At 35.7% G+C, this 24495-nt stretch overlaps 3 protein-coding genes across 8 annotated transcripts; all 3 read left to right on the top strand.

The window, feature by feature from the left end:
• The first annotated feature begins 270 nt into the window (after window positions 1-270).
• Window positions 271-6793, top strand: LOC128158147 (collectin-11-like). Of its 2 annotated transcripts, none has more exons than XM_052820898.1 (5): window positions 271-431; window positions 2438-2523; window positions 2930-3017; window positions 4564-4789; window positions 5803-5926. In XM_052820898.1, the coding sequence occupies exons 1-5, from the start codon at window positions 371-373 to the stop codon at window positions 5843-5845; spliced, it is 504 nt and encodes a 167-aa protein (XP_052676858.1). In that variant the 5' UTR covers window positions 271-370; the 3' UTR covers window positions 5846-5926. The 2 variants fall into 2 exon arrangements, with proteins under 2 accessions (XP_052676858.1, XP_052676859.1); XM_052820899.1 differs by lacking the exon at window positions 5803-5926 and adding an exon at window positions 6684-6793 and having other exon boundaries at window positions 273-431.
• Window positions 6794-7788: 995 nt separating this feature from the next.
• Window positions 7789-10135, top strand: LOC128158146 (C-type lectin domain family 17, member A-like). The gene is made up of 5 exons (XM_052820896.1): window positions 7789-7949; window positions 8439-8524; window positions 8690-8777; window positions 9469-9700; window positions 10041-10135. The coding sequence occupies exons 1-5, from the start codon at window positions 7862-7864 to the stop codon at window positions 10069-10071; spliced, it is 525 nt and encodes a 174-aa protein (XP_052676856.1). The 5' UTR covers window positions 7789-7861; the 3' UTR covers window positions 10072-10135.
• Window positions 10136-10485: 350 nt separating this feature from the next.
• Window positions 10486-23457, top strand: LOC128158148 (CD209 antigen-like protein D). Of its 5 annotated transcripts, none has more exons than XM_052820902.1 (5): window positions 10522-10629; window positions 10965-11034; window positions 11857-11944; window positions 14557-14788; window positions 23358-23457. In XM_052820902.1, exons 2-5 carry the CDS (start codon window positions 10969-10971, stop codon window positions 23389-23391), a joined length of 420 nt encoding a protein of 139 aa, XP_052676862.1. In that variant the 5' UTR covers window positions 10522-10629; window positions 10965-10968; the 3' UTR covers window positions 23392-23457. The 5 variants fall into 5 exon arrangements, with proteins under 5 accessions (XP_052676864.1, XP_052676862.1, XP_052676861.1 ...); XM_052820901.1 differs by having other exon boundaries at window positions 10965-11047; XM_052820903.1 differs by having other exon boundaries at window positions 10533-10629; window positions 10962-11034.
• Window positions 23458-24495: the final 1038 nt, after the last annotated feature.

Below are 24495 nucleotides of genomic sequence, written 5' to 3'. Positions count from 1 at the left end.
GAGCTAAATCAGGTTAACATGCAAGATTCGAGACTTACTAGAAAAAAAATAAATTTGTTAAAAATCTTTGACTAAGAAGTTTAAATTAGCAACATCATAATACTTTATGCTGTATGATTTATCTTTTTATATACATATAATTTTTTAAAAACTTTTACAAGTTTAAATATATATTGACATATAAGGTTCGGACAAGGGCTTGTTAAGAAATAAGGCATACGAAGACAAATAAGAATATTCCCACGAAAAGGACACAGATATTTGACAGTGCGATTTAAATCAGTGGCAGGTCGTTGATAGTTTTTGATGTCCTATAGAGCAAACTGAAGGTTGTTCACCGTCTGTAGATAACCGATAAGGAATCGTCGGAATGAGGTCCCTGCTTTCAGTTGTTCTAGTCCTAACTTTGGTTGACCATTCCTTTCTTCAGCGTAAGTATCAGTGAATGTGTACATCTCTCTCAACAACTTATTATAAAAACCTTAACATTGCCCGTATGCTACTTGATTCCGGTGGAGGTTATCTTTTCGGTGTCCTTGTTCGTAATACATGTACATGTAAAATGTACAACTTTCTGTTAAGAAATGCTACTCTAGACTAGTACAATAAAGATAAAACACATTAAATCTGTTCAAATTAGGCTACTTTTTTTTCTTCGTTGGGGATCTTGATATTTTATCGTTTCATTTTACACCACAAAATTGTGAAGGTGTATTGCTATTTATTATCGATGTGGCAATGTCGGAACCATATCAATATCATCTGCTCAACACATTGTTTCCATTTAAATTACTATTTAGGCTGCGTAAAATGGTGTGTGGGAATCTCATTCCAAAACGTACTAACTACAAACATACTTGATTGCAGTGTCATTTAGTAAATGGAAAAGTATACACGATACGTCAAAGCTCCGAATCTCTGATAAATACAACATTCCTCCCAGTAATTCATCTAATCGTGAATTGAAATCCGACTCATTTACGCATGCGCGGAATGGGGGGGGGGGGGGTATCGGTGGGTCCTCCCCCCTGGAAAAATCAAATTTCTTAACTTTTAACAATTAAATTACCAAAAAAATGTCTCTGACCCCGCCCCCTTCTCCCCGCCAACACGCCAGCTCAATATCCCTCGGAACCCCTCTCCCTGGAAACAAAAATTCTTATAACGGGTAAGATTGAGGGTTTTGACTTATCAAACGTTTGTACAGCTTTATTCATTGTGAAATGTTTTATCTAATGTCTACTTTTAGCATACTGACTTTTAAACTGCTTCGTCTGGTTCGTTTGGATACAAATGTACAAATAAATACATGTAACCCAATACGCATCTATTTTCATCTATAATGATTGTATATATATATATATGTTGAAGTCTACTGCATCTTTGTCTATACACGTGTATGTAACTCACTATATATTTTTTTCTTTCATCCCTTGTCTATATACATGGATGTCTATTTAATCTTCTGTCTATATACAGGTAAATAGATGTCTATTTCATCCCTTGTTTACATACATAAATGTCTATCATATGATCTGCTATCTAAGTACACAGATGTCTTTTTCATTAATTTTCTACTCAAGTGGATGTGACTCACTATATGTATATGTCTGTTTCATCTTTTGTCTATATACCTGGATGTCTATTTCATCCTTTGTCTATTTACCTGGATGTGTATTTCATCCTTTGTCTATATACCTGGATGTGTATTACATCCTTTGTCTATATACCTGGATGTCTATTTCATCCTTTGTCTATTTACCTGGATGTGTATTTCATCCTTTGTCTATATACCTGGATGTGTATTACATCCTTTGTCTATTTACCTGGATGTGTATTACATCCTTTGTCTATATACCTGGATGTGTATTTCATCCTTTGTCTATTTACCTGGATGTGTATTACATCCTTTGTCTATTTACCTGGATGTGTATTACATCCTTTGTCTATTTACCTGGATGTCTATTTCATCCTTTGTCTATATACATGGATGTCTATTTCATCCTTTGTCTATTTACCTGGATGTCTATTTCATCCTTTGTCTATATACCTGGATGTGTATTTCATCCTTTGTCTATTTACCTGGATGTCTAATTCATCGCTTTAGTTTTCAATACAATTGGATGTTACATCTGATTTTAAGGGTCATCCCTTGCCCATACACGTGTGTGTAACTCTTTACAAGTATTTGTTTTGTAAAAAGCCGTTATTAAGAGAGATCGTTGGTCGTGGTCATATTTAGACTGTATCGATCTCCTTTAAAAGAAGAACTGTATATTAAAATATAGGAAAATACCCAAATTTTAAAAGATAACATGTGTGGATGTTTTATGTACTAAATAACACATGTAGTTTATAGCTAAACAAATCATATATTAAAATTCAAGGTAGATCAGTTGGTTAATTTCTTGACCATCCAGCCTCTTCCCCTTTTCAGAGTTTTCCTGTACTGATGGTTGGGTTGGACACCACTCCAAGTGTTACTTCTTCAGCAAAACTAAACAGACATTTGCCGACGCATCTGTGAGTTCATTTAGGTTTTATGATGGCCGATCGATTTAATATTTAATATGTACCTGTAGATAACTTCCTGTCATATCTGCTATTTATATTTTGTATGGTGTAATAACATCAAATAGATTACATCAATCATATCGATAGTTTGATTACAGAAATACGGGAAGATATCACTGACATCTGTCGTGTTTATCGTGTTTTGTCAACCATTCAGTGCTTTAATAGCTATGCGACGGGACTTTTAACACCAGAGTGACTATGATTCTGGAAGGTTTTATCTGTAAATGCATAACAAGTAAGAAAATAAGTTTTTGACAGGCACCTGGCCCATAAATAACACCAAGCGTCTTCTTATATTTTAGAGGTATAGCTATGCTGTTCTTTACTTAACAATTTGTTGCTTTGTTTGTAGGCATTGTGTCGTGCATTCAACAGCAAGCTAGCTGAACCAGTGACACAAGATGAACTGAACTTCTTGACCAGTCTGGTGGTAATGATAGGTAGATATATACGATTATACTTCCTGACCAGTCTGGTGGTTATGATAGGTTGATAGATATGATTTCACTTCCTGACCAGTCTGGTGGATATGATAGGTTAATAGATACGATTTCACTTCCTGACCAGTCTGGTTGTAATGATAGGTTGATAGATACGATGACACTTCCTGACCAGTCTGGTGGATATGATAGGTTGATAGATACGATGACACTTCCTGACCAGTCTGGTGGTTATGATAGGTTGATAGATACGATTACACTTCCGGACCAGTCTGGTGGTAATGATAGGTTGATAGATCGATTACACTTCCTGACCAGTCTGGTGGATATGATAGGTTAATAGATACGATTTCACTTCCTGACCAGTCTGGTGGTAATGATAGGTAGATAAATACGATGACACTTCCGGACCAGTCTGGTGGTAATGATAGGTTGATAGATCGATTACACTTCCTGACCAGTCTGGTGGATATGATAGGTTAATAGATACGATTTCACTTCCTGACCAGTCTGGTGGTTATGATAGGTTGATAGATCGATTACACTTCCTGACCAGTCTGGTGGTAATGATAGGTTGATAGATATGATTACACTTCCTGACCAGTCTGGTGGTAATGATAGGTAGATATATACGATTACACTTCCTGACCAGTCTGGTGGTAATGATAGGTAGATATATACGATTACACTTCCTGACCAGTCTGGTGGTAATGATAGGTAGATATATACGATTACACTTCCTGACCAGTCTGGTGGTAATGATAGGTTGATAGATACGATTACACTTCCTGACCAGTCTGGTGGTTATGATAGGTTGATAGATCGATTACACTTCCTGACCAGTCTGGTGGTAATGATAGGTTGATAGATATGATGACAATTCCTGACCAGTCTGGTGGTAATGATAGGTTGATAGATCGATTACACTTCCTGACCAGTCTGGTGGATATGATAGGTTAATAGATACGATTTCACTTCCTGACCAGTCTGGTGGTAATGATAGGTTGATAGATCGATTACACTTCCTGACCAGTCTGGTGGATATGATAGGTTAATAGATACGATTTCACTTCCTGACCAGTCTGGTGGTAATGATAGGTAGATAAATACGATGACACTTCCTGACCAGTCTGGTGGTAATGATAGGTTGATAGATACGATGACACTTCCTGACCAGTCTGGTGGTAATGATAGGTTGATAGATACGATTACACTTCCTGACCAGTCTGGTGGTTATGATAGGCAGATAGATCGATTACACTTCCTTGTATTCAATTCACTTATACAGAAACAACTTTAACATTGCAACATTATTTTAGAAGTTCTACGTTTATCAATAGATAAATTCATTTTTTTAAATTAAATTTAACATATAACTGAAAATGACACTTAATAACATTGATGTGTTTCATAGTCTGTGTTTTGCAATTTAGAAACAATATCTCTCTCTCTCTCTCTCTCTCTCTCTCTCTCTCTCTCTCTCTCTCTCTCTCTCTCTCTCTCTCCCCTGAATTAAACTATTCCATGTGTTCTGTTTTCTTCGAAGGCCAAAGCGCCTCCTACTATATCGGTGTAACGGACTCTTTCCTCGAAGGACAATGGGTGTATTCATACGCAAGAACTCTGATCAGAGTCCGACCCCACTGGCTGAAAGGTGGCCCGGACAACTACCATAACGAGGACTGTGTGGAGATGGTGTCCAGTCAGAGCGGTCAGTGGTCGGACGTCCAGTGCACCACCAGCCTCTTCTATATCTGTGAATACGACAACGAGTGAGTGTCACGTGTTTTTTATTTAGATATTGAGTACCATTGCAGCGGAAAGTCGCGGCCAGTCTCGCATGTTCGCTTACTAAGCTGTTCTAGATAAGCGAATACGAAATTAAATGGCCGTTGGTTTCCGACGATGCTCAAGTACACAATGTGACATCAGCTGCTGTGTAGTGTGTGTGTGTGTGTGTGTGTGTGTGTTTTATTTTCATAATTTTTTGCCTCATCTGATCTGAAAGCCCAGGTGAGGCCTTCTCATCATTTTTTGTCCGGCGTCCGTCTGACTGTCTGTCCGTTCGTCTGTAAACTTTTCACATTTTTTACTTATAATTCTTTTCCAGAACCACTTGGCCAATTTTAATCAAACTAAGTGCAAATCGTTCTCGTTTGAAATGGCTTTAAATTTGAAATTAAGGGTTACGTCATCTTTCAAGGCGAGATTTTTCATGTAAAATTTGTTGGGATTTTAAAAAAAATATTTTTCTCAAATTTGGTTAGAACGGCTGGAACTTTTGTGGAAGCATCCTCTGGTAGTGTAAATTTGAGTTTTCCAAACCATTATCACAGGGGATAGGATGATGCAACAACATGTGGTGAACTTTTCTTAACATAGCAATGAATATATCAAAATCTATAAAATCTTCTTATCGAAATCTAAAACAACAAAAGGGTCTACATGTTAAACATAAGAATATGTGGGGGGGGGGGGGGAATAAATCTTTTAAAACAAGATCTACTTTGCTAAATTATCAACATGTTTTGTAATTGAGTAAAAAGCTGATTTGCTCAGAGTTATGGATATTAATGCTCCTAAGGTGAGCGATGTGGCCTCTGGGCCTCTTGTTTTATATTAACTGATTTTGTTGCTGTTTTTGTCTTGATTTTTTTTACTGAGCGGCGTTGGCGTTAGAACAGATATAGAGTTATCTTTTGTCAGACTAGTACCATGTGTCTGTTTTGTCATTTGTCTTCACGCGTTGACTTTACACTTATCATCAGTCTATATCTTTTAATAGGAATAACTTCATCAACAATGGAATTCAAGGGCAATTGTTATGATGATTAGGACGTAATTGTGGTCGTAAATTGTTTTTTATCATTATAATGTAATAGTTTACTTAGTAAAAAAAACTATATGCTTATTAATTTTCATGTTTTTTTTTTTATTTTCTGAAAGTCGTTGTTTGCTGCATTTAATATCCACCCTCAAATGAGATAAATATAAGTGATTCACGAGGAAGCTCACATGAAGCAATAAGTCACCGTATATCGAGTACCCCCCCCCCCCCCCCCCCCCGTTACTGAAAAATGTATAATCAAATTTCATGATTAATTCATTCGCTTTTAAGTTAGAACTTACTTACTTGAGTTTATACTTAGTTAACGTTAATTTATGTGAGACATTTATAACTGTCTTCGAATGGTTAGATAGCTAGCAGCTCGAACGTACATTATTTATTTCGTCCTCTCACCATTACAATGACATCATCGTAATATCGAAGGATAAGAGCAAATTAGCATATAATTAAACTATAAGCAATGTGGTTGCCATTAGTATGGAATGGTGTTCATAAACCGATGAACCCTTATAATTATTAAATGTCTTAAATAATGAATAAAGAACCATGATTTTGTTATTAGAGCGTAAAAAATATTTATTTTGCCATTTTATTTACGTGATCAAAATTGCTGAACCAGAAAAGCCATGGTGTGAACGTGAACGTGTAAAACTTACTTGTGACTCTTACGTTGCGTGCGCGTTGGACTGTCGGTTATAAACATCCCTTATTGCAACAGTGCAGTTAATAGGGCAACTTTTTTGTTTTCATAACTTCAGTCTATAAGATCTTATTTTAATCCTAATTATTTACAATGTATTTCTTGAATTATTTCACAGTGCTGAACCTTTGCCCATTGGTAGACGAGGGAATGAGTGACACAGTTGCTATGTCGATTACATTATACTGTACATTTATATTAAAGAAATAAACATATCCGTTGATTGAATTTGTTGCTTTGATTTGAACTGAAATTAGAATAAATATCTCAAACTTACCAATCACATCCCTCCATCAATCAGTCCAATCGCATCACTCCATCAATCAATCCAATCACATCTCTCCATCAATCAGTTTATTTACATCTCTCCATCAATCCGTCCAATCACATCTCTCCATCCGTCCGTCAAATCACCTCTCTCTATCACTCAGTCCAATCACATCTCTCCATCACTCCGTCCAATCACATCTCTCCATCACTCAGTCCAATCACATCTCTCCATCACTCAGTCCAATCACATCTTTCCATCAATTAGTCCAATCACATCTCTCCATCACTCTGTCCAATCACGTCTCTCCATCACTCCGTCCAATCACATCTCTCCATCACTCCGTCCAACCACATCTTTCAATCACTCCATCCAATCACATCTCTCCATCACTTCGTCCAAACACATCTCTCCATCAATCAGTCCAATCACATCTTTCTATCACTCTGTCCAATCACGTCTCTCCATCAATCAGTTTATTTACATCTCTCCATCAATCCGTCCAATCAAATCTCTCCATTACTCAGTCCAATCACATCTCTCCATCACTCCGTCCAATCACATCTCTCCATCACTCCGTCCAATCACGTCTCTCCATCAATCAGTCCAAGCGCATTTCTCCATCAATCCGTCCAATCACATCTCTTCATCAATCAGTTTATTTACATCTCTCCATCACTCCGTCCAATCACATCTCTCCATCCATCAGTTCAATCACATCTTTCCATCAAAGCACATCTCTCTGGGTTTCAAAACAACCAACTCCTATTACATATTTTCATTGGAGATAAAGCCTAATTAAATAAGTACAGGTTTACATGGTTTGTTCTGATCATCAAGGACATTCAATGTTTGCGTAAAGTATTTCACCTGTAAACAGTGAGACAAGAATACACCGGTAGCGAATGTACAGGTGGGCTTTTAGTTGGTTGTTGGGTATTGGAAGCTCAAATATGTGGTACACTGCGCAGGATCACATCTGTATAGCCATTGTTTAGGTTAATTACATGTAATCTGAGGACGATATCATGCTGAACGATATGGGGGGACGAGCAGGTACCCAAGGAGTTTTTGTTTATTTACTTTATTGGTTTCCTTTACTGTATTTTTCTGAAGGTAAGGCATTTACACATTTGTTTAATGTTCACCATGTTTTACAGATAATGTAGGAATAAATCCTATATTTGAAAATCGTATTTTAATATTGAACAACCAATTTGGAAATTGAGAGGATGCAAAACCAAAGATCATAGTTATCATTAACCTTTGTTCTCTGCCTATATCAGAGTTTTATGATCGGTGATAACTTCAAAGAAGATGTCCGAATGGTTCTAATATCATACTATTTAAACACGTGAGGTCACACATGTGATGCATGTGTGGCACATTTTGCTGCATGCGTAACAAAAGTCACACTTTTATAAAAATATAAAAAAAAATTTCAATAGTATTTATTTCTTAAACTAAGAGATTTGTCGCAAACTGAAATGACATGCAACCTTATAATAAAAAAATGTGTTCATTCAAACTTTATTATGATATCCCCTGTCAGTACAACTAAATCAAGGACCAACAAAGACCCGGTAGATACACTTTCCTTTTTAGCGTTGCCATGTCTGAATGGGTGGGTGTCGTATCAAGAGAAGTGTTACTTCTTCAGCGAACATACAGATACCTGGTTTGGAGCCTCCGTGAGTATTGTGTAGCTCTATCTTCATCATCATCATCTTCATCTTTTTCTTCGTCGTAATCATCATCATCATCGTCGTCCTCAATACTATTTGACCCCTTTGTTTTCATTTCATAAAATGGGGTCTATTCTTTAATAATATTCACATTTTATTATATCCTTTAAGGCCTTTTGTCAAGCTTTTAACAGCAAGCTAGACGAACCCAAAACTCAGGAGGAGGTAGATTTCCTCTCCCAACAGACTGTATTACAAGGTAGGACTTCAGGGTTCTTTAAAGCGATAAAACTTATCCTATATAATATTCTATACGTCTACCTAGATTGGCTTGGTACATTATATATTATTGTGGCAAAACATGGGAAATTTCAAAATCAAGGACACAAGAGACGTTCCTCAATTTTATATTATTTTCCCTGATATTTAATTCCTTTTTATTGACATTTCAACCTGTTAATTCCCAAAAATTCAGGATATATTACCATGCTCTTTTCGGAGCTAGAATATTTCGAATAATCATTAAAATATCATGCAAAATGCATTTGAATGCTAATAAAAAAAGGGCATACAATACATTTTGAATTGAACACTTTATATCTAAATAAAAGAAGAATCATATCACATAAAAATTTAACTATAAAATTACTAAGTAAAAATCTTCACATTGTGAAGATAGGAAACAATAGAAAAAATGTAAGATAGGTCGCGTCTGACCTTAAGAACTGTTTGAAATCAATAAAAAATTGAAATATTAATTTTGTTAAAACAAAAACTATATGATCTATAACTCGACACTATAATCCGTGACCTTTAAAATCAGCAATCATGTCAGAGAACGTCTAAAGAATAAGAAAACTGTATAATTATGATCTATTGCAAGAGTGAGATCTTTAACATGAACCTAAAACAAGTCCTTTACAATGATAAATTTTCATCCTTCACGTCAGGTAACAATAGCGCCTACAATATCGGGGTCACTGACCTATTTCTAGAGGGAGACTGGATGTACGCCCACTCCCGCACCCCCGTGGAGGTGGCTCTACCCTGGACCAATGGGGGCCCGGACAACTACAAGGAGGAGGACTGCGTGGAGATTGCCGCCTTTCCCCCGTACAGCGGACAGTACGCAGACAAATCATGCCCCCTACCGTCCAAGTTCATCTGTGAATACAGCAGAGTGTAAGGCTCTGTTCGCTAAGCTATTATTGTGTGTACATGAGCATATTTGTGTTGTACAAAAATTCGCTCCGTTTAAAATTTGCAAATAGAAAGGATCTGTTTTGTTGAGAAAATATTAATTTTACTTTTTCATTTATCCCCGTTTTAAATTTGCGCTTAGACACTGATAATGAAGCTTAAGGTTATGTACTGTGCAAAAATGCAAAAAATGAATTGTAAAAATAGTATTCTCATGTTTTCTGTAAAAATGTATTAACTCAACGAATTAAACAAAAATGAGCATCCCGATCTAGTTGTATTGGCATTCGAAGTAATTGGGGGTTTTCCTTTTTTTTAACAGAGAACAACAACAGACGCTTGTGATTGGATGAAGGACTAATTAAGTGACGGTCTGAATGAAAATTAAATGTTTAAAAATAAAATATAATGACTAACTGGTTTATTGTACATGTGTTCATGCAAAATTGATCATACGCCGGTCCTTCCAATTAAAAAATACATTGACAGATTTTGCTATTGATATGAATGTATACAGAATATTCTCATGTTTTACAATTATTCAAAATCAAATAAAAACTTTTTTTCGATAACCACGCTATTACAGTCAGTTACAAGAATCCAAATCCACCCCCTCCCCCCCCCCCCCCAAAAAAAAATTTCTTGGAAAAACGATAACAACCCAGTATACGTACCTGTAGACTTCATACGACCGGGGGGGGGGGGGGGGGGCTCACCACCCATTTAACGAAAAACCCATTTCATAGCAAATGCACTATATATATTTTATGGAAGCGAATAATAGGATTTATAACACCAACAACCGCCTGAAGATAAGCGATAAGCCGGAGGTTAAAGAACACTTTATCAAACAATGGAGAATCTTTCTACGGTGGTTCTCCTGGTGTGTTTGTACTTTCCCTTTTCTGAAGGTAAAACCTTTATTATACATTTGTATACATATAATGAGATAAATAATACACATTTTTTTTCACAAAACATGAAGTCTAATTTACTGTACTAATATTCAACATGTTGACTGCCATGAGTTACCATAATTTTGCAAACTTGATATATATACGCAGAAAATCATATGTCTTTAAAAATATAGAAACACGTACGATATAAATACTTTAATTAAAAGATACTGCTTTTTTTACTATATAAAGTAAATAATCAAATTTTCATCTGTATGAAAGAAAAGTAGATTTTGCCATACCACCTTGAATAGAGGTACATGTTTCTAGGTACAATGTTTTCTTAGCAGCGTCATGTGTTCATGGGTGGGTGACTTTTCGAGACAAATGCTACTTTTTTGGGAAAACCAAAGAAACCTGGTATGCTGCATCGGTATGTTATCAAGAGAGAGAGAGAGAGAGAGAGAGAGAGAGAGAGAGAGAGAGAGAGAGAGAGAGAGAGAGAGAATACACCATGATGTATATTTCAAATCATAAGATAAATGAGTACAGAATTTGATGACGAAAGCAAACCCGCGACCCACCTTAAGGGATGAATTTGTTTCTGAAATGGCAGTCTTGGCGCATTTACAGGTAAATTGGACCATCTTGCAGTTTTCGATGAAAATTAAAGTCTATAAAGTATACATAGATATGACAATGCGATAAGTGGCCATCAAGTTCAATGACTTCTGTATACGTGTATGGTTATGTTCGCCCGCTGTTTCTCTCACCCTTCAACATTTGCAAGCGGTTCCGCCCTGTCTTGAATTCCAGACACAGTAAGAGGTAGACTCGTACTAATTAAAACACTCAGTTATCTAAAGATTGTTTTGAATTCACCCAGTCTTAAAACTCGTTGAGTACGAACACTGATATTGCGAATTCACGGATAGACCGAAGTCATCTTGGATCCCCAGCTGTGTAAATTTATACGGTTATAACGAATTACGGATATAACGAAGTAATTTCTTAGGTCCCAGTGACTTCGTTATAACCGAGTTTTGCTGTATGAGCGAAAATAAAGCGGTAGCGAATATTTCCGTGTATACAGTTTACTCTCTAGAATAAAAAATTAAGGTTTCTTTATTTTGATCCTATGATATTCTGCCAACAAGTATTTTAGGCGCTGTGCCGTCGTTTGGATAGGCGCTATTTATGATGATCTTCCGTTCTGTTGAGTAAGACAATGCCTTTTTGTAGGCGCTGTGCCAATCGTTCGGAAGTAAACTTGCTGAACCGGTCACACAGGAAGAGGTGGTGTTTCTGGGACGTGAAACGATGCAGATAGGTAATATAAAACATCTCATATGAAATATTTATTTTGTATTATAGAAACTTTATTAAAACTATAAATAAGATAATGACGTTAATTCAAAGGAAAATAATGAAAACATAAAGTTTGAAATACACGTCCTCTGTTTTTTTTTTTTACTTAACTCTCAGAATTTTAGGTCGCCTGAATCGAAGGTTAAAGAGAGCTATTCTGATTACCCGTTGTCCGTCTGTCTGTCTGTAAACTTGTTATATTTTTGACTTCTTCTCTAAAACCACTGAACTAAACTTCGTACAAAGCATCCTTATGGGAAGAGGATTTTAAAATGTGAAAATAACCCCGGCAAAATCCTTGTGATATAAAAGGGAGATAATTGCAAAACAGTGAAAATTGGGTGTGTGTCTTTTAAAACTTTTTAAGAACCTCTGCTCCAGAAACACCAACATTTACAACAAAGCTTGCATATATTAGTGAAGATTCTATCTTGCTAATACCGTGGCCCCTGGAGTAATACTGGGACCCCAGATTAAGGAGTTCAAAAATTATGAAAGAAATTTGTTGGGAACTGTTTTAACATCTTTTTCTAAAAAAAAAAATTACAGTGCTAAAATTTGTTATATTACTAGGCAAGAATCGTAAGACAGTGTACATTCCAATTCATTTAAGGCGTGACCCTTAAAAAAATTATACGGTCCCAATAGGAGTTCAAAGTTCAACATAGAAACATATAGGGTAAATGTTTTCAAATCTTATTTGAGAACTACAATGCTACAATTTGTGAAATTACTATGCAATAATTCTCAAAAATATATATTCTAACTTGATAAAACAACAAGTTTAGCTTTTTTAAAAAAGCTTACCGTCTTTAGAACAAACCTAAACAGCAATTAGCTATCAAAGACAGTTTTATTCTTTTTATATAAATGTCACATTCCTCTACATAGCATGGCGAGAGGAACATCTTATGTCATGTGTCGTTTAAGCCTTCGTGTCTAAAATTGAGAACTTTGTTTCCGAGCTATCTAAGGTGCAAATAACTTTACCGATATTAAGCATACCGCATCAATTTTGTTTATTTTGTATAAATATTTGAATAAACAATGCTAAAAGAAAAACAAATAATTTCAATAGATATTATAGAATGTTACTTTCAACTAGTTGGACCTGAAAACCAAAGGCTGAATTTCATTCATAGCAATTTTGTATTGCTTTTTCGTTTTCTCACTTTTTAAGATTTGAAATCTACGAAATTTGTTCAGTCGTTACATAAAAAAGATCATCAGAAAATTATCTCCCTTGCGCCGAACAATATTTCAACCAATGAAATAAATGTAAATTTTCACATCATGTATTTTCTACCAATCACAAAGGAAAGGAAGTGCACAACCCGGAGACTGTAAATTATTTGAACTCTTTATACCGTCTTCCAAGTAAGACGTAATGACCCGAAGGCAAATCTGGTTCCCCTTGAGGGAATCAAAGATTAAATCCCAATATATAGGGAATTTAAAAAGAAATATTCTTTAAAAAACTGCAATGTTACAATGTGTGTGATTACCATGCAAGCATCATAAGTAAGTGTAGATTTTAAATTGTTAAAATTGTGATCCAGGACCAATACTGGGGCTGCAAAAGGGTTCAAAGTTTAACATTAAAATATTTTAGGGGAAATGGTTAAAAATCAACTCAAGAACTACAATGCTACAATATGCAGGTATCCTAATATATAGTGCACATGTGATCCCCAGACCAAGAGGAATTCAAAGTTAAACATAAAAATACGTAAGAAGAATTTTTTAAAATCTTCTCAAGAAACATAATGCAACAATTTGTGAGATTACTATCATGATAGGAGGAACCTCAGACAGTGTAGATGTCTCAATTGTAAAAACCGTGACACCTAGATACATGTAAAACTGGGGCCCCAAGGGGGGTTCAAAGTTCAACAATGAAATCATAAGGGAAAGTGTTTAAAAATCCCCTTCTCAAGAACAACAGTGTAACAATTCTGAAATTACTATTCAAGCATTTTAAGATGTATGTAAGCACCATTATCGTAAGTCACTGTGACCTTCTTTCACTTTTTATAATTATTTATAGTTCATTTTACATTTTTTTCATCTTAAGTAAGTTGGGGACTAGAATAATATTAAGATTGGTCAGCTGATGCATCTTAGATCTTAGGACATGATGTTTAAAATCAGGCTTCTTTTTATGTATTATGCATGTTTCTATTTTGAACTTTGAACTCCTCTTGGGGCCCCCGATGGGGAGGGGTAGGGCGGGTGGTGGTTTTAACAATTTAAAGTCTACATGTACATTACCTTAGAATGCTTGCATGGTACTCTTACAAATTGTCATGTAGCATTTTTAACATAAAAACGGGAAGCCATTGGACTTTTGACCAAGGTGATTAAATCTTCTGATCTGAGAAGCCCTTCGGATCACGTTACAAACCATTAATAAAACCATAAAACAAAAACTTATTAAAAACTGTTTGTATAGTACAACTTTTTAGAAGTCTTCCTTCTGCTTGTCCGATGAAATAAAATATATTTATAAATAGAAAACTTTCGAGATTTGAAATATTTTGTGCTGGGCTCAACTTTAACAATATGTGTTGCTAGGAAACAACGGGGATTACTTTATTGGGATACACGACATATTCCTGGAGGGGGAGTGGATGTACGCCTACTCCAGGAAACCCGTGACCCTGACCATGCCCTGGGCGAGCGGTAACCCTGACAACTACCACGAAGAAGACTGCGTGGAGATAGACTCCTCCCCCCAGTTCCATGGAATGTGGGGGGACGCTCTATGTTCGTACCCCCTGTACTACATCTGTGAATACGACTCCAGGTATATCTTTAATATGGTATGAAATAACGCGAATTTAATGATTTAATATCTACACTTCCAATCAAATTCCACCGTTTTTATTTTTTTTGGTTTTTTTTATAATAACATAATTGGTATGAAATTAGCGTGCTTAACAGTATCACGTGTTTGCCTTTAACTGCATGGTAATACAGTCTACATTACTTGATAAATCGATGCGAGTCAAGACGACGACTGCAAGGGTACAAGCGGGGCTCGCATGCTGCAAAACATGTCAGAATGTCCTAATTTTGATTGTACATAAAATAACTGGAAAATGCTGTCAATGTTAATAGCGAGCGCAGCTCGCCGGCGCGCAGCGCCGGCGCGAAGCGAGCTCTACCGGCAAGGCGTGTGTGAATAGAAAATTCGGTCTAGTTGCACATTCATTCAACGGATTTTTTTGGCGTCAGTAAATCGGACCAGTAATGCATCGTTTTAATCGTCCCAGTAGTTCCCTGTAATCATGGCAATTTTTATCACTTCACACTCTCACGAGAATCAGCAAGACAAATTTAGACAGTAAAAACAATAACGATGTAAGCGACATACAGTCAATGTTACCTCTAAAGTTCACCTCAGTACACTTTCAATCAAAAATAATCGTGTGACGTCACAAACGTTTACACATTGATCCGATATATTTTTTCGGAGTCAGTTAATTTTGACCCACAATTCATAGTACCAATGGTTTCCAACCTCACGTTCCAACATCACGTTCTCCCGAGAATCAAAATAAAACCTTTGAAAAGCTTATAAGATGTGTAATTTTAAGAACATCATGCTTTTTAAGTAAATAAAACAGTATACTTCGCATACTTTTATTTCTCAGGGGAGTTTTAAAGAGTAAGACGACACTTAACCAACGTCAGCTTTGACGTCACAATAAGCACTGATAAGGGGAAATTACTCTAATTGAAGTTATTGTAAATCTGCTGAAATGACCAAAATCCTCTTAAAATCTTGCAAAGGCTAAGATAAAGAACAGCTGACGAATAAGGACATTTCTTCAGATACAGCTAGAAAACAGTTGTAAATTGCACTAATTTGGATGAATGCTCACAAATATTTTATTCACTATAATTACGGTAATTTCCTGAAACGTAACGTTATACGTAGCAGCGCCTTTTTTTAAAGGGGGTGGGTGGGTGGATGGCAGCCTCATCCAAAAAATCTTTGCAAGCAAAAAGAAAAATAAATCATGAAAATTCTAATCCTTCAGCTCTTTAGCAGTTCAATGGTTTCTTTATTTTCACTTCCATTTATTACATGCGGGGGGGGGGGGGGGGGGGGGGGGGGGACAACACCATGTTCTTTTAACATGATAAGCAAATATTTTTAAGCGTAAATTAAAAATGAAATGAAACATTAATTATTTTTTTTTAAGTGGAGGGGCAAATCCATGGTAAGTCGATTTTCTATGTATAAATTGACAAAAATGAAAAAAAATTTAGCATGGGGGGAGCTCTATGATGAGTCAAGTTTTATATATAAGTTTAAGAAAAAATGTCTACTGCAAAAAAAAGGGGGAAATCAATCAATCAATCATAATCACAATCACTTTAAAAGAGGAGATGCAGTGCAATGAATATTTATATATTAAAATCTTTATTATTTAACAACATTGTATCTGAGATTAAACTATTGTTCTACATATAAATAAATAAATTATAACAAATCTTATAAACTATGAATAATGAAAATTTACTGAAAAAAAGGTATGTTTTATTTTTTGGCATTCAAATTTCACGTTGTTAATTTTATTTTATTAATTTATTATAATTCATTGTTTGATCACATGCTGTGCTCGCCCCAACGGTCGCACCGTAAAACATATTAGGAGGGGAATGACAGGTCATTACTGTCTGTACGTTATCAAATCGATCACAAATGTAGCATGAGACAGTTTCAGATGATTGAAGTACCCAATCAACATTTTTGTAAAATTGAGAATTGCTGAAAAATTCATGAAATGATTTTGAATGATTATCATTAGTTAGAGGGTTGTCTCTTGTTGAAACTAACAGGTCTACCAAATACATAGTCTACCCGTCATGTTACGTGCCTGTGAATCAGACTTGCGCCTATGGTAAAATATAGCACAAAAAGTAGGTGGGTGTGACATACATGTAGTAAACTTTACACAGGTAGGTTTCTGTCATGTAAAGGTGCGACATGCACATGATACGGATTGCCAACCCTTTTCCAGGGAATTAGCGAGGGTGGCCTAAAAAGCTGAAAAAATCATGAAAATTGGGCGAAAAAGAAAGGATCGAAACTCAGAAAAAACACTTTATATGTAGAAAATTTTACACATTCTGACTACTAATTTTCCTCCAATTGGTGATAAGCCTTATAGGGAGTGAATTAAAGGCATTTGTGTTGAATGGAAACTGGAGAAATAAATTCTGGTATCAGAGTTCCAAAGACACACACCCCCTTGCTTCAGTGAGTTTCATAAAACAACATTGTCCCGTGCCACAAAATCCCTGTGAGATTAATTGGATTTCATCACTTGCCAAACCGTAATAATCTTCCCCATTAATTTCAAAGAATGATTTTTTATTTCTAAAATGATTACGATTTATTTTCTTGGTTTGTCATTTTTAATACCGAGCGCAGCGAGAGGCGGGCGAAGCCCGCCTCGCGAAGCGAGGATTAATGGTAACACGTATATATAAGAAAATCAGTGAAAAATGAAAGTTAAATCAGGGGTACTAAGGCCAAAAAATTTTTCTTCCAGCCCTGGGCGCCGCCATATTGGCAGCCATTTTATTTTTAAAAAGTTAGTTCGATCATTGATTGACTGTACTTGTCGATGTTTATTGCCCCTAAACTCGATTAAATATGTTCCAGTTTTTCAATAGAAGGTAATTTGAATTAAAAGAAATTAAAAAGGAAACCCTATAAGTTTCAATGGTACTTTAATCAAGAAACACGACTTGTTCTATGTATGTCTTATCAAATTATCAGATGGAAAATGAAAACATTAACGTCAAGGAACTGATCTTTAAGATTCTGAATAAAGTATTCAATTTTATTACATTGGCATTCATATGAATTAAATTGATGAACAATGAAAGAAGAATTAAAAAAAAATTCGGAATCACGTAACTCTCTTCGGCTATTTCCGAAGACGTTTTACGTCTGAAATATGACGTCATATTGTAGACTGAGCACGCGACATTTAGTTTTACTTTGACGAATGATTTGAGTAGGCAACCATGCTGGCGGATCCTACTGTGTGCGTTTTAAATAGATTTTATTATACAAAAATCAAACTGCACTGTGTTAAATCTGCGCTCGGTCCAACGGTCACACCGTTTACATATTAGTTTTATGTGTTCCGGTATCGATGTTTATGATAAATGGACGATGGATGTGAGAGGAATAAATGGTCTGAACTCGTGATGAGTTTTCCATCTTTTTATTTCATAACCGGAAACTAAACTAAAACTACTAAATACGGAACCAACATGGTCGAACATTATCGATCCGGAATTCTGGTCAGACTATCATATTACAGATATGGTACAGACCCTGAAACGTGCTACTTCACCAGTTGCACGGTTCGGTTCGTTACGCTTTTTGAACGGTACGGTTCGCTTTGTGAACGGTACGGTTCGTTTTGTAAACGGTACGGTTCGCTTTGTGAACGGTACGGTACGCTTTGTGAACGGAACGGTTCGCTTCTTGCACGGTACGCTTTGCTAAAAATAGCTGCACGCTTTGTGAACGGTTTGCGCGCTTTATTAATGAGGTAGGCGTGGCCTGCACGCTTTGATTTTTCTCGATATAATTTTGTTTAGTTTTTGCCCGATCTACTTCAGCATGGTGGTAATTATGACAAGAATTTTTTTTTTTATTTATATGATATATTACAAAAGTATTTCAATCGATCTATTTAAAATCAGGACTTCCATCCGTTCCCCCGTTTTTGATACGTTGCGCGAAACGTGTACTCAGTGACAACCGGGAAGCGGGGGTAATTTTAATTTTGATCAATCTGTTATTATAAGTATTTAATTTAGATAAATGTAATCATTAAGATAGATTAAAAGAACTGTTTGACTTTAATCCGATATATTTTTGTTAATTCGGCGAGCTGTCGATAATTTTACAAATCGTCTTAAGTTTTTATTTCTATACATGTACTTGAGTTGAAGTCATTAAATATTTCTAATCCATTAAAAATTTCTACAAAAAATTGCCCAACTTTATTCCGATATTTCTTTAGTTTCCTTTATCGTTGTCTTGATTCTCGGCTAGTTGTTATTATTCATAATTTGTATGATCATTCTTTATTGCGTACTACTGTAGTACTACTGCCGACCGCCGATTGCCTTAGATGTAAAATTAATGATAAGATAAAAAATGAATTTCAGATAAGAAATCTTGAATTAAACTGTTATATAGTTTTTTGACACGAATTTTATTCATTTAAATATTGATTCTATAATTTTCTGCAATTGTTCGTATACACAGATGATACCTACATGTAACCCGTCATCGCTTCTCTTATCTGAACTAAGATCGCGTGTATAGTCAAAATATGACAATTAGTTTTTGTTTTTCCGTTAAACTATACATGTACATGTAACATATTCTTACGATATGTACACAACTGGATATACACAAAAAGTCAATAACTTTTATATATGTAATGGCGATATTTATCATTCTGTTGAACAAGTGTCCGCTCTTCACTGTATACATGCGATTTAGCTGACGTTTTACAACTGCTGACTAACCTGTTTATATTTTATTTACCTTTTTACACACAAACTTGTTGTAAATAGGACACGAAAAAATACCCGGTAATCAACAAATGAATGTTAAAAGTGATAAATATATAAGAATTTATCAAGTAACAAAATAATACGACAGCGAGGGAAAACGACTCTGATCGCCAGTATCTGAATTATAATCATGAAATCGGAAAGAAATTATTGTTGAATAATTTAAAATAGGAACACTCTTTTCAATAGGGATTTAAGAAACATAAAACAAAAATGTTTCATTCGATAACTTTCTTCTAGCCCTATAGGAGGAGCCAAGTAGCACGCGGCGCATGGCGTGATCTGTACTGTTATGCTTAAACTGATTGACAGGCGAAGCACGTGGAGTCCTGAGATAAAATCCCGCTCAAATGACCAACTATAGAAACTTAAAGCGAAATAATAAAGTTCAGTAATAAAACTTAAATTTAAGTATTATAATCAACACACAAGTTCTCTCTCTCTCTCTCTCTCTCAATTTGAGGGTGTATGTGATTGTGTGCAAACAATTTTGAATTATTAGATTTTTATTTGTATGAATTTAATTCATTTATTTTAGACTCATGGTTTTCACAACGATTTCAACACAATGACTAAAAGTTTGTACAGTGGACGATGTACATATAGATTGATCTCGACGGTTAAAATTTCGACGCTATTTCACATCACAGATATTAGATTGAAAATAAATTTAAAAAGAGCTGTGTTTGTGCTTACATGTACTTGTTATCTCATTCAACTATTTATGATGTAATTAATCATTTTTTGATACATTAATGTACCCGGTAAATGATATTTTATCGCAAGTTAATATGTGAAAATCCCGCATGTACAGAGTCGCTGAATTGTTCTACGGATCCACGCGCCGATAGTCTTACGTGTAGTTGTTTGTGTTCATTTCTACAGACAATTCTTTTGTTTTCTAGAGATTAAGAACAGCCATGAAACTAACAAAGTATAAGTAAGATATATTTAGACTATACACACGACAGATTGTGATGAGTTACCTAACAGGTGTCCGTGGAAAGGTGTGAATACCGGCATCTCGTGTACACCTGTTTAAGCGTCCAAATATACAGAGTTAGTTGTAAAGTACAATAACTGCTAAAAAAACAAAGAAAGACAATAACACCTGTTGTGTATAGAACCAAAAATCAGCTTCTGTACTCGAGTTTCGCGCGAGTGATTTTTGTTCATGTGAAATCACGACACCATTACCAGCTATGCGGGAAATAAAGTTGAAAGTTATTTTATGGAATGCGTGTACTTTTTCCCGTTCAATGCTTGCATTAAATAAAATTATTTAATAAATATAATTGTGTGAACGTTAATAGTTTACAATGTTTAAGAAATCGGCGATGCAAGTTTTGTCGAAAAACAAAGAAATGATTACGGTCTAAGAAATGAAATATTTTTGTAACTGTTTTAATAAGAATAACTGTTTTAAATCTTAGTATCTGTTATTGTATCCCGTATAAAAAATCTAGCTAAATATTGAACTTATCTGGTCAGCGATAATCTCCGTCCGTACTCATCTAAAGACATTAGGTCAATAAGCCGTATATGGAAGTTGCACGCTTATTGCACGGTACGGTACGCTTTTTTGTCCGTCTAGAGGCGGGTCTTGCATAAATTATCTTGAACGCTTTTTGCACGGTACGGTTCGCTTTGTGAACGGTACGGTTCGCTTTGTGAACGGTACGGTTCGTTTTGTGAACGGTACGGTACGCTTTGTGAACGGTACGTTTCGTTTTGTGAACGGTACGGTTCGTTTCTTGCACGGAACGGTACGGTTCGTTTTAGAGGTGTAGTAGCACGTTTCAGGGTCTGTACATCCCCGCCGTGCGAAAAAAAAAATTGGAGAATTTTTTTAAACAACATCAAAGACCAGAATTCCAAAATCAAGAAATGACATAAATGATAAAGATCAAGGGAATCTCAACAATAGGTGAAATATGGACATCCGATGAAAGTACATTGTCACAAAAATAATAATTCCATTGCTATTAATACTAGTATTCCATGGTAGTCAACCTGAAGAAATGGACATTCTATAGTAATGAAATCAGAATTGAATAAAATGTACGAAACATGTATACACCATTCATTGGGCCCATCAAACACTCTCACATTTACACAACATGATATTCAAATCAGAGTGCATTAAGAAGAAAACTAATCTGCAAATGCCAAGTAAACAATGTAGATACAATTAAGTTAATTGCAATTGTGTAACACACTGACATTTTGTTGCAGTAGTGACTATTTTGGAAAAAGCTAAAATTCATGGAAAAAGTAAACATTGCACATTGGTGATTTTCTGAAAAAACGTAAGTTTCAGCAATAGCAAAGTACTGTACTTACAGTGCTATAGTATAAAAATGAAAAAATGGTTTTGAATATGTATCAAAATGAAAAGACACAAGTTGAAAATACAATGTATAATCTCAAGATAAAACAGTCTATGTTCTACATGCGGAATCCTCCTCGTGGGATGTGGCGGTCCTGGTTGCGAGAGTTAAGCTGACGAAGGTCGTCTACTTGGGTAGAGAGCAACTCAATCTTCCTAACGAGGTCGTCAATGGAGGGCTGTGTGGCAGCAGCAGCCATAGGTATGGTAGTACAAGTCTCTGGGGCAGCAGTGGGCTGCAACAGCTCTGGAGGGTCAGATTTCCTGTAACCACTTGCAGCGCCAAAGAGGGAGGATTCAAAAGCCTGGGCCAAATCGATAGGTCGGCCTGCCCGAACGAAAAACGCCAGCTGGTCTGGGAGGCCCGCGATGAAACGATGCATGATGTCTCTGTCAGCAACCTCTAATCTTGTTCCCAGATCGACCACTGTGGCATAGAAGTCCTCAATGCGTTGGTTTGGTTGCAATCTTAATGAGTGGAACTTCTCAACGTCAATGTGGAAACAACGGTTGTTGTTATACTGTGCCAGGAAAGCTGCACGCAAATTATTCCAATTATACTTTACAGTGTCGGCCAGTCGTTGGTACCAGGACAAAGCCGGTCCTTGTAGATGTAGGTGAAAAGCAGCACACTTACGGTCTGTCGATGTTACTTTAATGCAGTGAAGGATCAAGTAACTGTCCAGTTCGTCGAGGAACTTCTGGGGGTCTTCGTGTACATGGCCGGAAAATCTCGTAATATGGATTTTCTGTGAATCCATCATAGACGGCTTTGCTGAAATAACGGGTGTAGATTAACAGTTAATGATTCTCCACCATGTTCCGGTATCGATGTTTATGATAAATGGACGATGGATGTGAGAGGAATAAATGGCCTGAACTCGTGATGAGTTTTCCATCTTCTTATTTCATAACCGGAAACTAAACTAAAACTACTAAATACGGAACCAACATGGTCGAACATTATCGATCCGGAATTCTGGTCAGACTATCATATTACAGATATGGTACATATGGGATGTTCTGTACAGGATTTTTTGGATTAATTTGCATATATGAGAAAGACTTTTTTAATTCGTCGATACAAAGTACACGCGAAATCCACGAAAATTCAAACACACCAATAATATAGTAATTTATGATGCGATGTTTAATGTCGCTTAATTGTAGCCGATCAATAACGAGTATCAATGTATTTTCAAATTGGCATAATACACTAAACAAACTCAAGATATTTTACCCATTGTTTATACATATTAATTATTCGAATTACATGTCTGGCGAAAGTCCAATAACCCTAGCATAGCTTAGCATAGAAAATTCTCACGGTTTACGAAATGTACTTTTTTGATTTTTTTTTCAGCGATTATATACAGGCACCTGCGGTAATTGGTTGAGGAGGACTATACATAAATGTGGAGTACTTCTAACAATAAATAAAAAATAAACAAAAATAAATATGATCTTTTTATTTTATATCTGATCAAGTCGAAACAAAATTTCTTCCCAAGAAATGGAGCGGTTGGGATCATAACTGTCTAAGAGAAAATTTCTTTACAAAAAATATATCCCCCCCCCCAAAAAAAAACAACAAAACAATTACCACATAGTCAGTATCTGCCATAGTGATGAGTTAGATATAATAATTTATCAAGAGTTTTCGATCATCTAAATGGAACATATCTGTAAAGTAATTTTATCAATAAAATACATTGAAAATAAAGAAGCGAAAACTTGATATACTTTATACTAATGTGTGATCAAGTCGAAACAAAAAGGTTTGAATGCCCTAGAATGCGGCGATTGGACTATTAAATTGTCTTGTAAGCCTTCTGTCTAATGGATCCACTTGAGGGTCAGCTAAAACTTACTAATCACCAAGTACAGTATTTCTTTCACAAGCGGTTTTATTAAAGCGTGATCTTATAGTCAAAGTTACAACAATTAAAAGCAGTCCAAATCCAAGAGTCCACTCAACATCATTTTACATGGGTATATATAACATTTTACTTATGATGGACAGTTCGGCCCATCTACGACGATCATGAGTGAACATTTAGTGTTCAAATTTCAGATTAATATTTTATTTCTAAATAAAGTAACAAAACTGTCAAAACTGCCTATCAAAGAATACGGATGCAGGATTTGAGTCTCCGAGTCCTGAGTCTCGGAGTACCCCACCTAGTTATGAGGCATCACTTACTCATAATACGTTCATTCATACATGGCATAAAAGGTTACAAAGGTTTATATATAGAATATACAATACATGACTCAATATAGAGTACCAGAGCTATCGTTGCAGACACAGAATCGCCAAATATGACACTGGTTTTTAAACTCTCAGTTTGGATATTATTATGCCCGTATTATTCACCTGATTTTATAACATCATTTAGGAATACTACGCAGTGCTACAAGAGTCACAGAGTTCATTCTGTTAGTTATCATTACCACAATTCAATGCGCAGTAGCTAGGTATACATAATTATTATAGTGAC

This window comes from Crassostrea angulata, chromosome 8 (genome assembly GCF_025612915.1).
Source record: "Crassostrea angulata isolate pt1a10 chromosome 8, ASM2561291v2, whole genome shotgun sequence".
NCBI lineage: Eukaryota > Metazoa > Mollusca > Bivalvia > Ostreida > Ostreidae > Magallana > Magallana angulata.
Note: the sequence above shows the minus strand (reverse complement) of the source record. Positions and strands in the feature narration are given on the sequence as shown.

Coding starts and splice junctions, on each gene's coding strand:
- LOC128158147 (XM_052820898.1), top strand. CDS start 371: ATGAGGTCCCTGCTTTCAGTTGTTCTAGTCCTAACTTTGGTTGACCAT. Junction 432..2,437: donor TGACCATTCCTTTCTTCAGC/GTAAGTATCAGT, acceptor TCCCCTTTTCAG/AGTTTTCCTGTACTGATGGT. Junction 2,524..2,929: donor AGACATTTGCCGACGCATCT/GTGAGTTCATTT, acceptor CTTTGTTTGTAG/GCATTGTGTCGTGCATTCAA.
- LOC128158146 (XM_052820896.1), top strand. CDS start 7,862: ATGCTGAACGATATGGGGGGACGAGCAGGTACCCAAGGAGTTTTTGTT. Junction 8,778..9,468: donor CCAACAGACTGTATTACAAG/GTAGGACTTCAG, acceptor CCTTCACGTCAG/GTAACAATAGCGCCTACAAT. Junction 9,701..10,040: donor ATCTGTGAATACAGCAGAGT/GTAAGGCTCTGT, acceptor TTTTTTTAACAG/AGAACAACAACAGACGCTTG.
- LOC128158148 (XM_052820904.1), top strand. CDS start 10,486: ATGGAAGCGAATAATAGGATTTATAACACCAACAACCGCCTGAAGATA. Junction 11,945..14,556: donor ACGTGAAACGATGCAGATAG/GTAATATAAAAC, acceptor ATGTGTTGCTAG/GAAACAACGGGGATTACTTT. Junction 14,789..23,357: donor ATCTGTGAATACGACTCCAG/GTATATCTTTAA, acceptor TTTTTTTTTCAG/CGATTATATACAGGCACCTG.